Source organism: Electrona antarctica (genome assembly GCF_951216825.1).
Source record: "Electrona antarctica genome assembly, chromosome: 5".
NCBI lineage: Eukaryota > Metazoa > Chordata > Actinopteri > Myctophiformes > Myctophidae > Electrona > Electrona antarctica.
This window is the reverse complement of record NC_136810.1, coordinates 40,664,788-40,682,447: the sequence shown is the minus strand read 5'-3', so window position 1 is coordinate 40,682,447 and position 17,660 is coordinate 40,664,788. Positions and strand designations below refer to the sequence as shown.

The 17,660-nt window shown below is 40.6% G+C and overlaps 2 protein-coding genes across 3 annotated transcripts; one reads left to right on the top strand and one right to left on the bottom strand.

Annotated features, from left to right (window-relative positions):
• The first annotated feature begins 269 nt into the window (after positions 1-269).
• Positions 270-10,443, top strand: zwilch (zwilch kinetochore protein). 2 transcript variants are annotated; one of them, XM_079500765.1, is made up of 18 exons: positions 271-536; positions 618-660; positions 1,562-1,654; positions 2,737-2,855; positions 2,955-3,142; positions 3,287-3,366; positions 4,094-4,249; positions 4,961-5,032; positions 6,057-6,150; positions 6,252-6,304; positions 7,145-7,247; positions 7,389-7,468; positions 8,052-8,208; positions 8,391-8,419; positions 8,541-8,677; positions 8,797-8,892; positions 9,334-9,449; positions 10,173-10,443. In XM_079500765.1, exons 1-18 carry the CDS (start codon positions 490-492, stop codon positions 10,304-10,306), a joined length of 1,797 nt encoding a protein of 598 aa, XP_079356891.1. In that variant the 5' UTR covers positions 271-489; the 3' UTR covers positions 10,307-10,443. The 2 variants fall into 2 exon arrangements, with proteins under 2 accessions (XP_079356892.1, XP_079356891.1); XM_079500766.1 differs by lacking the exon at positions 9,334-9,449 and having other exon boundaries at positions 270-536.
• Positions 10,444-10,775: 332 nt separating this feature from the next.
• Positions 10,776-17,316, bottom strand: lctlb (lactase-like b; the record flags this gene model as incomplete). The annotated part of the gene is made up of 14 exons (XM_079500759.1): positions 10,776-10,891; positions 11,055-11,099; positions 12,069-12,132; positions 12,328-12,527; positions 12,882-13,008; positions 13,277-13,554; positions 13,676-13,837; positions 13,970-14,024; positions 14,156-14,251; positions 14,606-14,734; positions 15,473-15,582; positions 15,697-15,784; positions 15,968-16,128; positions 17,190-17,316. The coding sequence occupies 14 exons, from the start codon at positions 17,314-17,316 to the stop codon at positions 10,776-10,778; spliced, it is 1,758 nt and encodes a 585-aa protein (XP_079356885.1).
• Positions 17,317-17,660: the final 344 nt, after the last annotated feature.

Genomic DNA, 17,660 nt, shown 5'->3' with positions numbered 1-17,660 from the left:
ATTTCAAACGAAAGCACAAGCCAATACAAAAACTGTTACTGTGGACGATTTTACAACAGGGTCCACCATTTTCAATATCAGAGATGTAAAAAATTACAAATATACAAGTATTAGTACAAACTTACATTGAATACAAGCCCCCAGGGCTTTTTGTATTATTCTTTTCGCTTTTTGCATCATTGTATAATCGTACAATGTACTATTTGTACTATTTATAAGAAAGTATCAATCAAAATCTATTAGTATTATCATGTGAAGTAGTCCTCCTGTACATCAGATGGCAGAATGTCACATAGCAATGGTTGCAACGCGCACGCGTGCCTGAGAAGAAGGCAGACGAGAGTGACGTCACGTACTGACTGAGCGCGCGACTGTCAAAACCACAACAGCACAACTTTACAATTTTTATGTCAAAATCTGTCCGTTCACTAACGTTAAACCAGTTATTATCTAACCTTCATCTCCCGTAACGTTAACTGTTACTACATTATGTCTAAATTGATAGCCAATGGGAGGACGTTTTTTAATACGCTTCGGTGAGTTTACAGTGAGTCTGTTTTTGTTTTATCACAGTAGATGATGTGATCTAATTAACATGCATGCTATTTTTGTTCTAGGTCTCTACAAGATGATGAACATAGAACATCAATTTCATATGAGGTAGGCTAATACTGTGATGTTGATTGATTCTTTGATTGATTGAAATATGTATTAACAGTTTGCAGAATTACAGTACATTTCAAGCACAACTCAATACAAAGAATGTTAACTGTGAGTGGACGACTGTGAGTTGACGTTTTGATTGGCGTTTTGATTGGTTGATTGATTGATTGATTGAATACTTTAAAGTATTATATACAGTTTTCATGGACAAGCACAGGAATTGGGGTCTTTTTGTACTCAATTCATCAAAAACGTTAACCACTTTCAAGCTGGTGTCCTTCCTGTTGGGCATGTCACATTTAAAAAAGCTCAAAATATTTACAAAAAATGTATATATTTAATATCTGGATTGGAATATAGAGTTACAATATACCAATCATTGACAGCCAAGAATACATACAAACAGAAATCTTGGATTATCCTCCTTTATATCTACCATGGTTTTGTTTCATAATGAGCAACTTTCTGCCAATAAATTCCGTGCAGGTGATTATGTGCAAAATATTGAAACAGTTGGTGCGCAGTACCGCTGAGGGATTTCCAACAAGTGCCAACACTTGGCATGCAGGTGAAAAATAATCAACTGCATAGAATGAAGTAGTAGCTCATAATAAAATGACCACTCTATGGTGGGTGGATTTTTATGAAACAAAAATACAATCAAATCAGACTTTTACGTTTGAATGTATGGGCTGTCAAGGGTTGGTATTGCAACTCTAGATTCCAGATATAAAAAATTTGAGGCAGATTTTACACTCCATTGGTAAATTAGGGCCTAAGAGTTACTTGCGGTTTGAAGTAATCTATGGCTGTGTATCTGGAATACATTAAAATGTATGTAATATTACATCCAGGACTATAGGCATTGGTGCTATAATGACAATGTTTTGCATTTCAGGAAGACATTCAGATATTAAAGATCAACGGAGATTGCTCTACTGTGCTGAATATGTATTATGGCAATAACCCAGTCTTCGTTTGTGAAAAAATGGTAAGCACCTAAACTATCGAGACCAAATTGATGAAGCAGCGACCTGTTTGTTGGAATTTAATAATGCTAGCGATATTTGAAATTAATGACTGATTGGATTGGAGCTCCTTCTATTTCACTTTAGTAGGTACAGTATAAAAATGTGTAAAACACGCATCACATTTGGGAACCTTTTGTTGAACTCCACCAGCTGTGGCTTTCATTCCAAATCCCATTGTTGACAGAATAATGGAAAAATATATAGTACAAAAATTATAATTTACATGATTATGTTGTAATTTGTATGCGTTTCAAAATTTAAAAATGAAAGCATGTGCCATGCGTGACTGTGACATCAGACAGACACCTGATCAAACTGACCTTTGTTTTTCTCAAATACGTTTTATTTAGGTTATAACAGGTTATAAAATGTTGTACAATTTGTACAGTGAACATGTTTTTCTTTTTTTTTAATACTGTTTTTATTAGGCATTTTGTATATGACATAACTTCAGAATATCATTGACAGATAATGAGTAATTAAGTGATATAAAATGAAAAAAATACACAGGTAGTGTAAATGTTCCAAATACAATACATAATAAAAAAGGTATATAAATATGATAAACAAGAAAAACCAGTTAAACAGTGACAAATGTGAACAGACAAACAAAACAAAGACAACAGGACAGACACTCTTGCTCTCAAACTTTCCCAACACGTTGTAAATCAACTGAATTACAGACATTTTTCTTTTTAAATGAGAAAAAATAAAATAAAGAAAAAACACTTTTTTTGTTTGTTTTTTTCTTTCCTTTCCAATTTTCGATTATGTTATCTATTGTGTAGGAGGGGTTAGCGTGCACCTATTGAAATAGTCAATGAAGGGTTGCCATGTCTGGTAAAATCTATCTTCACTCCCTCTCAATTCAAACTTTATCTTTTCCAATTGCAAATAGTGCATAACATCTTTCATAAGTGTAGTGTGAGTCGGAACCTGTGCTTGCTTCCAATTCCAGTGTACATGTTTTATCATGTGAATCAATTATTTTGTTATGGTTCATCATCAATAGTTTATTTTTATTTGTTTCGTTTTGTTTAAGGTCACAAAAGTTGAAATTAATGATGAGAACGTGGATGAAACATCATCAGATCTTGACAATGAGGTTAATACCTCCCACATGGACTTAGGACCACAACCACTTACCATCATGAAAGCCAGGTAACATTTCGCACCCAATAGCAGATTTATTTGCAATCTGTCTTAGTTATAACCATTGGAAAGTATTTACATTTTTTTGTTTTTAATATAATTTTACAGACAACTCCTGTCATGGTACACAATATTACACAACAGTAATGTGTGTTCTGTGGACAACTCAGCCCTGCACCCTCTGTGGGTGCGCTGTGACATGTCTGACCCTGATAGAACATGCTGGCTAGGAGCGGAACCAGTTTGCAGTGGCAGTAAAGTGACCGGGGGCAAGTTATACTCTGTCACTTGCAAAGGTAAAACATGGACAGACACCGATTCATTTTGAATAACACATCCTTAAAAGATGCTTGACTGGCTCTAACCCCCTTAATTGCACTCACTATAAATATGAAACTATATTATATTATAATTAAGTATTCTGACATTAATTTTGTTAGGTCCAACTGTGGGCAGAGGATCCTTCGTTACTTTAGAGAAGCTAAAGCAAGAGCACAAGAAAAGGCATCATCCAAGCTTGGTATGTCATGACTCTTCCTCTCTTTGTACACTAAATGAAGTTAAGCTGAATTGACAAAATCATTGGTTTCTTTTCAAAACACTGTTTTAAAGTCACCTACACCTTCTTTCTTTTCAAAATCTTTTTATTTCCTTTTTATAACAGTATGGGTGGTCACAGGTTCATAGAAAAAATAAAAAATAAAATATCAGATTTTTGTATCAGTGACTGAGGTAAACAAACGTACTGTATAAATCACAGAGATCGTGGGCAGACATAATGAAAAGACTGTTAGTGCAAAACATGCCCCTTCAAGATAAAAGAAAAACATTTTCTCCCCTTCTAGTCCCAATTTAGTATAGCCAATTCCCAATTCCCCAGCCTCTCTACAAGTACTCCATCTCTGCTAACCCCCACAATCAGTCATTGGGAGGGTGAAGAGAGCCTCGGGTCTCCTCCGATACCCGGGCCATCAAGCCAACATCTTCTTTACACCCGACAGTGAAAGGTCTCACTAGGGGGGCGTAACGCATGTGGAGGTACACGCTATCCCCCCCACCTCCTCCCTCCCCTGAACAGGCGCCCTGACCTACACCTTCTATACACCTTTCTATATTGTCCTTAGTTTAATTGATTTATCTTTATCTTTCTGCCGTTGACCTTTGCACTGTATTAAACTCAAGTGTCCTTGAGCTTGAGAAAGGTGTTATACAAATTATTATTATCTTCACTTTTCTTATGTGTCCAGATGGTGATAAAAGGCAGTGCACAGTACAGCTTATTTGGTGCTGTTGTTGTTGAAAACACCACTATTGGGTCTCCGAACAGCGTGACTGCTGATTTTAAATGGAGCCATGTAGAGAGCATCCTTGAGATTCCACCTCTCTCCTCTACAGCAACTCTGGTAAGCAGCAATAAGAAGCACATCTAGCCTACATGTATACTATCGCATATTTACTTCAGGATGTCTGCATGTGATCAAGCTTTGCTTTACTTTTTCCCTTCACAATATTTTGATGATTACATACAATGATCATCATTTAATATTCATATACCACAAAACATGTTTTTCACTATTAAACACAAACTAAACATCACTAAACATCACTAAACATCACAATCACTAAACATCACTTTTATTTATTTTATTTTATTTTATTATTGTATTTATTAAACACAAACTAAACATCACTAAACATCACAATCACTAAACATCAGTTTTATACAATATGTATAAACACAATGTGTTATAAATACAATGTGTTTATACAGGAAATTATTGTTGCAACTGGTGTGCTGTGTAGATGACTCAACTTGAGGACATGTGGGACCTTGGATTCCTTCCATGTAGTGTAGTGCAACATGACTTTATAGGACATGCATAAAGAGTCCTATTCTCTTTGTGAAAATGTTACCAGGAAATGAAAATTACAAGGCACAATCATACTGTAGGAATCCATAACTGTATATCGGTATATCACACCCTAAAGCAACAGAGAGAGGAAGAAAATAAATTACTAAAGACATGAAGGGAGAAACTGAATATATAAGGTTACCCTTTTACAAAATAAAAGAGTCACTGTTCTTCATGTTTGTAATTATTGTATACTTGCAGAACATCAAGGTTGCCAGTGGAGATATGAAAAGTCCAATGTACCAGGTGTACCGAGAGCTGGAGTTCCTGCAGGTGGTTGTTCTACAGTAACAGTATTTGAATAAGTATAATAAATGGACAGAAATATTATTCCAAAAACATGGACACACAATATAGTATTTCACAGTACCATCAGTAAATGTTTATAAGCGATACAGAATATTTAAAACTAAGAACAAACTAAGAAATAGTGTGGTTGCCTATCTCAATAGGAAACCACACTATTATAGGCAAAAGAGTTTAACTTTGTTTGGTGTGTTTGCTATTCGTCCACTAGATGGCAGCTATGACAGATTGGATTGTACAAACTGTACTGATGGAAGCATAGGATTAGGAGACGATAAATTATACACAACTATCAGAGCTTGTACACACTCTGTTCTCCGCTGTAATTCCGCAGAGTTCTCGTCTGAACACCGCAGCCGCGGATTCTGGTGTCTGATAATCACCAAGGCTGGACTGGGTCGAAGATTCATCCCTGACATTTGGCCCAAAAACATATTAAAGCAATGGGGGCGGCCCATTCATTGGGCGGCCCACTGGACATAACGTCAAGTGGCCAGTCCAGGCCTGATAATCACAGACGAACGATGATGTCATGTTGTCCTGTTTAACTTTCAATGTGATTTATCCATGCCGATCGTGTTTACGTTTACAACAAGGGGAGATATCTCTCACCCTCCGTTGCTTAGTGCTTCTTGCGTCAATTACGTTCGACTCTGTAAGTGGTCACATGTGTGGGCAGCATGCATTCTCATGTCAATATCAACTTATTGTGTTCCGGCCTCGATGAATGGAACTAACATAACGATAAATTAAATCTAATTTCAAGGTTTTAAAGAAAAAAAAATCCTATGACAATTTGTTTTTACATTGTTTTTAATAGTAATGTTATATTATCATTCAAATCTTAGTGTTTTGTCAATTATTTGGGTCATCAACTTGCAATATCCTCACGGCCCACCAGTGGGCCGTGAGGATATTGCAACAGGTTGAGAAATGGTGTGTGACTGTGTGTACAGTGACTCAAAATGACCACCCTCTCTATGTTGGTCAGACTCTGGCTAATGGTTTGAGAACTGGTGAGACGGAGTGGATGGAACCATTGGAGACCACATCAGCTGTAGAGCTCATCAAGGACTACCTGGAAGGTTTGAACTCGCATAATTATTTCACCATCTAACCTCACCTTGGCTTACTGTTAACTGGTAGCATTAAAAAGACTCTTAATTAAAAATGCTCTCATACTCAGAACTCAAGGACATTGGAAAGACACTACAGGATCAGGCTGCAAAAACATCTGAGGTATGACTGTGTGTGTGAGTGCGTGCCTGCACCTGAGCATGGGTCCTGCAACTTTGTGTGCAAATCTCTGGAAAAGAGTTCCTATGGTTCCTCAGTGAAGCAAGGGTGAGGAACTGTCTTCTGTCTTCTTGTGAGGCAGCGGTGGCCGAACGGTTTGCGGAGCGGTCTTGATACCGGAAGGTCGCCAGTTCGAATCCCCGGACCGGCACGTTAAAATTACCACCGCTGAAGTGCCCTTGAGCAAGGCATTGAACCCCAACCATGAAATGTTCTATGAGCAGGGCGTGGCTGTAAACAAGCATCTCGAGCTTAGTCCACTTACCCTGGGTAAAGAAAGAACTTTGCTTTGCTTTGCTTTCCTTTGACTTCACCAGTCTCACGAAACTTGGCCATAAATTTGGAAATGGTACCAGAGCTGACACAAAATAATGCTGCTATTCTGCATAACGGAACATCAGCTTCCACTTGCTCTATTGCAATGCCACGTTTGCACGACAAATGTGGCATCTTTCCATGTAATGGGGGCAGTGTTGCTGCTTGGAGCATACACAAACTCAACAAATTTGCAGAACCCATGCTCAGGTGGCAGGTCGCTCAAAACTAGAGCGATTGCCAACAGAAGCATATTCAGTGATTGTGACAAATGTTTTAGGGGTGCCCAGCTTTGTGTGTCTGTGTAGTGATTATTTGATTGGCTGAGCAATGTGTGCACACCATAGCGATGATTTTATTGGCTGAGCAATGTGTGTACCCCATAGCGATGATATGATTGGCTGAGCACGGAATGTGATGTATGGTGATAAGAGCGTCCCTAACTTGTGTGTGATTTTTTTTTTACAGGCAACAAAGCAGAGACTTGAATCAGAGAACGTTCTTTTCAACTCTTTCATGCAACGAGGTGATCTGGATTTCGTTGAGCAGCTGTGGGTTCGGATGAGAAAGAGTGAGTCCAGATATGATGTGTGTGTATACCACACGTGCACACACACACACACACACACACACACACACACACACACACACACACACACACAGAGACTATTACCAGACATTGAAGATCATCATCCATCTGTTTCTATTCCAGGCGTGACTTCGTACCAAGACATCGGGGACTGTCTGAAACTGATTATCGGAGCTTTGAGATATGGTGATGTCAAACCGTGGGTATGTGTCCCACGCTTTGTGAAGAATAACTGTTAGCATTCATGATCAACTTCAGTTATTGCACCAGTCAGACAGTCCTACACAGAATGCAGGTTCACCGGCAGCTGTAGGATAGATTCTAATGTAGTGGGACACCCCGAGGCCATCAAGGGGAAGTGTAGTGCCCAAGTCCTATACTTGGGTGCTACTGGCTGCTGACGGCTAGGGGTTTAAGATTCAGACGTGTGCAGAAGAACTGATGTCCAAAACGTTTCCATAGAGTTGTATTAAATTATATTGATTCTCCGTCCAAATATTTCAGTAAAACAAATACAATAAAATAAACAAATACAGACAAACGCATACAGACCACCAGCCTAACAAACACAGTATAAAACTGTATGCCTCCCATCAGCAACACACACACACACACACACACACACACACACACAAAACAGTACAACCAAATCAGTTTCTCCTATTCACCACAGGCTGATCATAAACCACACAGTGAAAATGTCTTGACTTTATCAGTGAATGACGTGTAGGAATTGCGATAGTCTACCTGGTGGCTATTTCACTTCACATCATGTTTTCCTTCAAGATTCACAGGGACAGCAGTAGCTCACTCAGCAAGCTAATACTACAGTCCTACCGAGAGCAGATGGAACCCGTGTCTCTGACAGGTGTCACCCCGGTCCACATGCTGCTGGAAATGGGTCTGGATAAGATGAGGAAGGACTACATTAACTATCTTATTGGTACGCACATTAAATGTGACAGAGGAAAGAGAGAGAGAGACTCTTATGTTGCCACATTCACAATACCAGACATTTGCTTAAGATTATTAATTATTATGTTTAATGTGCTTATTGGTGCCTTTCATATCTTTGGCCGTGGTATGAAATGTGAAGGTCACCTCTGTTTTTATGTCTATTTCCAGGTGAAGAATTGACAACTCTAAACCACTTGGTAAGCTCAATACAATTCATTATAGAGTTGAAGATATTGATATTCACCTTAACAGACAAATTTGCAACTGTGTGTGTGTGTGTGCGTGACTGCGTGTGCGTGTGCGTGCACGCATGTTCAGAGTTATTTCCTCAGCACAGAGGTTGACTTGCAGGAGCAGGTGCTCAGAGTGAGGAAACTGCACCACCTGCTGGAAATGGTGGTGACCTGCAGTACCTTCCTCGAACTGCCTTATGATCGCCTCTTCTTCCTGACACAGTACGACCAACTTAACATGTTGCTCTCATACATCAATCCATTATGTCTAGTCTCGTCACTACTGACACTGAAATCATGTACTACTTTACTGTATAAGCTGGTTTCACCCCATCTCATAGGTCATGTCTGCAGTATTATAAGACGTGTCCATATGATGAAGATCATGAGTTTAAACTGCAGATCAAACCTACCCTCATCAGCCATTTCTACCAAAAGTAAGGAAAATGTCCCTTTGCCTACAGGAATAGATACCATATAGAAGAAATTGTACACAAGATGAACGTGACCTTAATGTGGCTTGGTTATTTCAGTTGTAGGAGGAACTTAAAGGAAGACTTCACCAATTTACAACCTATCTTCATATAAGTGGTTCACTAATGCTCATGATAATAATGGTACTATTTTTGTCTACTCGTCTCGGTCACATGTCTCAGAAGAGGGCTGTGGACAGTTCAGAAAACCACCTACCAGTGACATCATCGCGCGCGTGTGCGTGTGTGTGTGTGTGTGTGTGTGTGTGTGTGTGTGTGTGTGTGTGTGTGTGTGTGTGTGTGTGTGTGTGTGTGTGTGTGTGTGTGTGTGTGTGTGTGTGTGTGTGTGTGTGTGTGTGTGTGTGTGTGTGTGTGTGTGTGTGTGTGTGTGTGTGTTCGTTCCAGAGAGCACCCGGTGGTGTGGGGGGTGGAGGTATCCAGCGGTCACAGCCCCTGCGAGGTGCGGACGTCCCTTCAGCTCAGTGACAAACCTCTGGTCGATCACACAACCTCTGAAATGGGTATAGCTTCCTCTTAAATTCATGCCCCACATTAGACACATTCACTGCCGTTAACTGAGATCTCCGTCAAGTCTAATCCAACTCTTCACTGCCGATGATGGAGATCTCCCGCCATGGCTCCTTTTCTATGATAGATCCTGCTCTATGCCAACATATGAATGGTTTTAGGTTGCCAAGAAACGGATACAACCGGAAAAAAACCGGAAGTGAAAATGTCACCTGCCGTCAGCCTCCACATTATCAGATTTAGAAAAATGCATTTATCTCGAATTCCTTCACCAGATTGCATTTTTGGCCAAAACAAGCTTTATTCAACGACCCTGAATGCCACAGACGAATAACAGTCTAAGTCCACACTATTGATCCATAATGTATAAATGATAGATAAGGGGTCAGGACAACGAGGCCTTTTCGTGGAGGGGTCAGTCTGAAATTTGGACTTAGACTGTTTTTCGTCTGTGGTACTTACTAAAGAACCCATGTTAGACATTTTATTTTCCGGGTGAAATAAAAGGTCTTGGGTCCCGGTTGGCTTCAAAATAAGGGTTTCACTGAAAAACACTTTTTGGAAGAATTAATGAATTAATACCTGGCAATGAATGTGTTGAAAGTGATTATGCATACAATGAAGGACCCCCTCTAAAATGAGATGATGCAAGGGGTTTATCCTTCCAATAAAGGTACTGTAGTCATATTATTGTTCTGATTTTGTTTGCTCTTCAGACATTCAAAATGAGACCGTGAATGTGAGCTGCCTACTGGACAAAAAAGAAGAAGGGACCGTGAATGGGGACCACGAGGAGGAGCCATCTTATTTCAGCACTATGGTGTCCTGCAGCCTTGTGAGCTTTACATGAACACCGCTCGAAATCAAACCAAACTGTTTTATTGACGCGGTTGCATGGCATTAAAAATTGTTAACAATTAAATCAGGTTTTAACATGACACTTTATTTTCATGGATTATATTCTTCATCATTAAAAATAAATCTTGGATTGAACGGCGTCTTTTAATTTAGAGGTAAATTAATAATGTACTTTTTAAGACCATGTCTGATCCCCTCTGTGTATCTGGTTGTACAGCAAACCCTTCCAGCTGGAGTAATAGTCAAATTATTTGCTTCCACGCTAGACATTAAAGTTGTGTGTGTGTGTGTGTGTGTGTGTGTGTGTGTGTGTGTGTGTGTGTGTGTGTGTGTGTGTGTGTGTGTGTGTGTGTGTGTGTGTGTGTGTGTGTGTGTGTGTGTGTGTGTGTGTGTGTGTGTGTGTGTGTGATATAGATATGTTTGTGTGGTACTCTAAACATGCACACTTTGAGAGCTGTTTTCTAGTTCCTCCTCCTCAGCAGGAACATAAGAAAGACGGCACTGAGCAGAATACACAGGGTACACACAGTGGGGACGACTATCTCCGTCACCATCTCCATGTGGCTGGTCAGGGGGTCTGAAAATACACAAACAAACAAACACAGTAATGTAATAATGCATGACTCACTGTGTACTCATGAAGCAGGCTAGTTATGCTCAAGCACAGCACTCAAAGGGTTAATCATATATTCTTTACCACTACACTTGTTTTATCAGATTAATGACGAGGGATATCTTACCATGTATAAGTCTTAGAATATTGGCAGCAGTACTCCGCTGTTCCTCTAATAATGAAGAGAGAGAAGATACTCAGAGTTGAACCCAAGGCATATTAACCCTTTGAGAACTGCATGCACGTATGGCACAGACGATACTGTATTTTTAAGGTGGCCTTACACTAGCCAATAATTGGGCATTTTTGACGCTTGGGGGGTGCCCGACCGCTCAAAGTGCGATCGGGATCGGCCCGATCAACATCAAGAATGTTTGATATTTGCTCTGCCCCGCTCCGATTATCCTGTAGTGTGTGTGGTGCTATCAGATTTCAGATTGAAAAAAATGGGCTAGTGTAAGGCCACCTTTAATGCGTGTATGTATGCTGATAGTCGTCATGGCAAAGCTGCTGCCGGGGGTGAAAAGCACAGCTGAAGGTGGCAAACTGAATTTAAGGCACACTACGAAGTTGTTGAGTCAGGAAAGAAAAAAGCTGTAGCACAATGTTAATGTACATAAGAGGTATACAAAGACGCAACATTGTGTTAAGTTCAGATACCAACACTTCACCCCAGTATCTTAAAGCCACACAATAATTTACAGTAGCAGAAAAACAGGCAAGACAAGGCAAAAGATCTTCCATACCCAAGATAGGTCAATGAAAGACATGCAGCCCTTAAGTTCCTAAACTTCATCATGCACAGGCCAAACCTTTGGCATTTCTGCATGTTCCTTGGACCTTCTTCTAGCTGGAGGGGCAAACAAAGAAATATCCTGTTAGAGATTTTGGTAACTTTAGTTTTTCTTTCTTTTTTCAGCCTTGCCTTCGCACAATTTGTCCATTGTGTTCTAAGAAGGGACATGAACACCTATTACTGATAATTGTATTCATATGATATGATTTGATTTAATGATTTGATCAATTTCTGTTATGAATGTTTTGAGTCAGAATCTTTATTTGTTTACCCCAGCTAGTTACCTCCTTTTCCTGCTGAAGAGCAAAGATATTAAAGAATGAGATACTAGATAGTTGCACTGACCTGCAGCTAGGAGCTGGTTGCTAGAGGAGCATGCCTCAGTAGCCTTCCTCCTCCAGTTCTCAACCTGGAAGGAGTTCAAAGCAGTTTAGACTCATTTAAACGTTTAATCAGAACGAAGTTACTCATCATTTCATGCAACGTATGGAAGGTCCTAATTTTCAGGAAATACATTACGTGTACACATGTTCTAAGTGTAGATAGAAAGTTAATTCCAATAAATAAGGACAAAGTAAAGAGAGGGAATACTATAACCTCTTACCTCTCTCTGATTGGGGAATCCGTTTGAGCTGATGATGCGCTTGTAGTACTGGACAGAGGCCTTTGGGTAGCGGGGCTTGCTCTTGTCCCTGAAATCCACGTAGTACAGGCCAAACCTCTCGGAGTAGCCCTCGTCCCACTCAAACTTGTCCAGCAGGGACCACGCAGTGTAGCCTCTCACATTGACACCATCTTTGATGGCTGAGAAGAAGCAGAGCGAAGAATAGCTGCGATGACATTTCAATAGCCAAATAACGTCAATACTTAAACGTATTTCTTTTCATGTATCACTCAATCTCAGTATAATTAGAATGCTTTGATATCTGCAGGAACATTTCGAATCGCATTAGTAATACAAATTGCATCCAGTGCAAAGTGCAAACTGTTGATACATTCAGACAAATAGATCAGCCTTTTTTTGTCTAGCTGGAGAGATTCATTTGGGATTGTGTTTAAATAAATGAAGTAAAACCCTTTGTTTTAAATATTCTTCATGAAGTATTAAAATATTGACACATTGCATTTGTGTCAAATCCCACTATGGCGTTAACTCACCTTTAAGCATCTCATTGATGTAGTCTTTATAGTACGTTATTCTCCAGTCATCACAGAGCTCTGTGCACACCATCTTCTCTGACACTCCGTTCTCTGTCACATAGATCATTGGGTTCCCATACTGAGTCTACAGAGAGGAACACATCGCAGCATACTGTTAACTCATCTTATATTCTATATTCATGACATTGGTTGGGAATGATCAGTAGACTGCTCGAAATAGATTGTGGGGTCGGTCAAAAATAATCAGGCGTCAAGAACAGAATCGTGAGATGTAGAACAAGAGATGTTGTTTTGTTTTGTTTGTAATTGTATCTATATCTTTAGATGGAGCCCACTTTCTTAATTAAAGTTGTACATGGAGTGGGGTGGAATCAGATTTTCACCCTCCCCACCTTGACAAAGTTGAGCAGGCGCCTGAATCCCCAGGGCACGGCGTACAGCCACTCAGAGCCTGGGTCTGGCCAACGCGGGTCCACCAACTCTGCCAGGTCACGGTCTGTGAAGTAACTGCTGCCGCTGCGACCTGAAGGGTAGTTCTTCTGTGTGATGTAACGGGTGGTAAAATGACCAATGCCGAGGAAATCGCAGGTCCCTTTGATGTAGCCCTTTTCTTGGGAAGAGAACGTGGGCAGACGAGACGTCCCCAGGCCCTGCTGAGCACTCTTTCTTCCTGGACAAGCCAAAGGAATACACATTAGTTAATGATAGGTTCTTGATATTATAACTAATGCCACTGTTCAATGATGTAATTAATCTCTGACAGGCTGCAGCCTGCATGCAATGTATCTTGCCAATAAAGTCTTTCATGACTTGAGGGTAGTCTCCATGGAAGATGGGTGTGGCAAACCAGCCCAGGTAGAACTGGACGTATCTCTCAGCTGCCTCAATGTCTTTCTGGTTGGTGAGATCCACTGGCTCTCCCCAGTCCCCGGACAGAGAGATACCGAGCAGACCTGCAAACACGCAGGCAGTAGCTCTTTAAAGTACCCATATACCATATACAGGGTATATTCATATTGTACTGCTGATAGGAAAATACAGTACCAAAGAATGCATACTCTCTGAATGCAGTTGTCTTGGTTTACCTTTTTGTTTGCCCCTCCACTGTGTATCGTATGAATGCCAAACTTTAGCATGTGCCTTTTGAGAAAATAAATAAATCAAATATTTTGTATCAATAGCATTTCCATTTCAATGTAATATGAGTTATTATTGAATTATTATTATTAGCAGTTTTTTTTAAGGTATAGAATCAATTTCAAGTGTCCTACCTTGATCATGTGATGAGCTGCCCTGTAGGCCCCAGTTCCTCTAAGCTTCATTCCAGGAGCATGCTCTCCAGTCTCATAGCCTTCAACAGCTACTGACTGAAGTGGAATGGAATGTCATTGCATTACAACATTAAAATACTTGCAATTATAACCGTGTGTGTGTGTGTGTGTGTGTGTGTGTGTGTGTGTGTGTGTGTGTGTGTGTGTGTGTGTGTGTGTGTGTGTGTGTGTGTGTGTGTGTGTGTGTGTGTGTGTGTGTGTGTGTGTGTGTGTGTGCGTGCGTGCGTGCGTGCGTGTGTGTGTGTGTGTGTGTAAAAACTATCTGTCCTAATGTAATTTCTCAAGATTCAGATTCAGAGCTCTGCAAAAACAAAATAGTTTTTTCTTTTTTGTCAATGGGTTCCCAGATTGGTCCTAATGTTACAGAATGAGAATGTGAAGTGTACATACCCACGGGTTGTTGAAGGTAATCCAGTATTTCACTCTGTTGCCAAATCTTTCAAAGCACAGGTTAGCAAAGTCATTGAAATGATTGACCATGCTGATATTCTGCCAGCCACCATATTTCTCTTGCAAGAACTAGAAAAAGGATCAGGAGAAAGACATGTCAGTCAACGACAAATGAATTATGATGCAACAGTATAAGTCAAATAGGCTGGGGTTATTGAGTTATTTTTTTACAGCAAAAAACTGCTCCTGATGAGCAGGTTGGTGCCTTGCATGGTTTCTGCCACCATCAGTGTGTCGTGTGTGAATGTTAATGTGACTGGGTGAATGTAATTGCAAAGTGCCTTGGATAAAGGTGCTACAGTATATGTGTGCGCAATTTACCATTTTCTCGCCTGAGGGCGAGAAGCGACCTCGTCCTTTAGGGCGAGGTCACGTGCACGCATCCGCCTGGGTGACAGCAGACTGCTGGGCGAGCGCTGGCACTTTGGAATGGGGGGTCAGATCAACATATCCACACTAATAACTTTGGGGCAGGCCCGTCTAGAGTTTAAATGGACAGGTATCAGTCAAAAGGGAGACGAAGAGGAAGGATGGATGGGGTCAGCTCCATATATGGAGATCTAAGGGTTTGAGGTCAGATGTGGAGTTGCTGGCCAATATTGATGACATCAGGGATCTTCATAATTGCGCTTAATATTGATGACATCAGGGCCCGACCAACCAACAAACCAACACACACACTGACGGGAAATGCACGATTCCATATAACTGCGACCTTCGGCCGCAATGATGTTGAAGTGTCCAAACATTTGTCAAATAAATAATAAACATTTATATATATTTTTTTACTGTATGGGATATGCCCACCTGTGGAAGATCCCAGTGGTACAGGGTGACAATGGGAGTGATTTTATTCTCCAGCAGATTGTCAATCAGCTCATCATAGTACCTAATTCCCTTTTCATTCACATGGTCAGCTGAAAAAGAAGTCACAATGTAGAGTACACTTAAACATCAAGCTACAGATAAATAACTGTAAGACAGTGTATTGATGTATTCTATAAAGACTTGGTCAGTCATCGGTCACTCACACTTGATCCCAGTGGGAATAAGCCTGGGCCAGGAAATGGAGAAACGATAGTGGTTCAGCTTCAGCTCCCTTATCAAAGACACATCATCCTATACAGCAGACAGACACACAGAGCAGTGGTTTACACTTACAGAAGAGAAGCTTTACTTTATTTTAACCCCCACCCTCTCTTCTCTATCTGACACATACACGCAGGGCATACATTTAAAAAGTACGGTAAAAAAGTGTCTGTCCAGTGTTTGCATAGTTTGTTTGTGTAGTCATGATTGCACCTTGAGTTTGTAGTAGCCCTCACAAGAGGAGTCTCCAGTGTCATTCCGTTGAACTTTGCCTTTCTTGTGTGAGAAAACGTCCCAGATGCTCAGTCCTTTTCCATCTTTGTCCCAGGCTCCTTCTGTTTGATAGGCTGAACTGCCGGCACCCCACGAAAATCCTAATAACATCAGCAGCAAAATTAATGTTAGCAGCAGCAACAGAGTTAGAAGACTTTATTGAACAGTGGTTCCCAGGGAGGACATTTCAAAGTACATTTTTCACATATCTGGGAACCTAAGTAGTCACTATTCAGACCAGTGGGCACTGGGCAGCTCCTGTGCTGTGCCTGGGGAGCAGTTAGGCGCTTATTAACAGGTGGCTGCCATAACTTTTCAACCACTGCTGTGTGGTGCCTTAGTTGCATTAACCAGCATAAACAACTAGAATGACAAGGAGACTGTAAGTGAATGCAGTTACCTGTTAGGACAAGCCCTAACCCTAACCCAATTTTTGTTCACATTTTCAAAGTTTCTAGCCTAAAGATCGCTATTTACTTGTGGTAAAACAAAGCAGACATGGGCCTTGGACTTGGGACTCGACTTGGACACAGTCACAAATTTGATGACTTTAGACTTGCTTGATCAAAAAAAGAATTGGACTCGACTGGGACTTGAATGCGAGTGACTCATGACTTGCCTTGGACTTCAACCCCAATGACTTGTGACTTGAGCGCTGAAAGTCTTTTCAAGAATTCAATACCTTCCAACAAGCCCAAATATTAAAATGTTTAAAATGTGGACTGAAAGGAACCTAGTTTAAAAATGAATACAAATTGTGATTTATATATTTATAATTAAATAATATGTAAAGATCACATGTGATCTATACATATTATTTAATTGGCATTGTGACTTGTTTGGCACTCAAAATAAAAGATTTAGGACTTGTTTGTGACTCGAAACAAAAGGTTTAGGACTTTATGTTGTTTTAGTGTACGACTTGATGGTCTTTTTGATTTTGTAACCCTTTTTTTCAACCTGTGCCAATTGCCTAAACTGTAATCCTGGGTGCTATACTCTCCCTGCCAACCTGGGGAGAGCCTCGAGTGAGCAGGCCGCTTCTTATCACCTGACAGGGAGGGAGTTTCCACGGTAGGACGTAGCGCGTGGAAGGAACACGTTATTCCAACCAGTTATCACTTGCTATCACTTGCTCAGAACTTTCTTGTGTGTGTCATACCAGTTGGAAAAGTGCCATAATAGAAGGAGCCTCGTTCGTTCTTTGTCCAGTCGAACTCCTCAGCCGCAGACAGACACAGCACCAACACAAGCACATGGCACACCGTGGCCGCACAGCGGGGCAGCATGGTACTCCTGAGCTTGCAGCACAGTCACTGTGTCGTTCTCCAGTAAATCACTGACCTTCACATACAGAGGAAAACATCTCAGCATCACCACAACTACACCTTATAATAATGGCCTGTATAACAAGCCTGGCCTGGGACTAAAACATATTAATGTATGTTATTTCAAAGAGTGTACATACTGTATATAGGCAAGGCACATGCCTGCAATGCCCTGCATGCATGCAGAGTAGACTCAAATATTATATTGGAACTACGTATAACTGAGCTGGTTCATGTATAGACGCACAGACATGCAGGTGTACACACAGTCAGTCAGTCACTCACACTCTCTTAGTCTCTCTCTC

What these genes read in the sequence shown, in the direction of transcription:
- zwilch (XM_079500765.1), top strand. Translation starts at nt 490, where the DNA reads ATGTCTAAATTGATAGCCAATGGGAGGACGTTTTTTAATACGCTTCG. An exon ending in GAGAGCTGGAGTTCCTGCAG is followed by an intron (nt 5,033 to 6,056) that starts GTGGTTGTTCTA and finishes TATGTTGGTCAG; the next exon opens with ACTCTGGCTAATGGTTTGAG. An exon ending in AGGCTGCAAAAACATCTGAG is followed by an intron (nt 6,305 to 7,144) that starts GTATGACTGTGT and finishes TTTTTTTTACAG; the next exon opens with GCAACAAAGCAGAGACTTGA.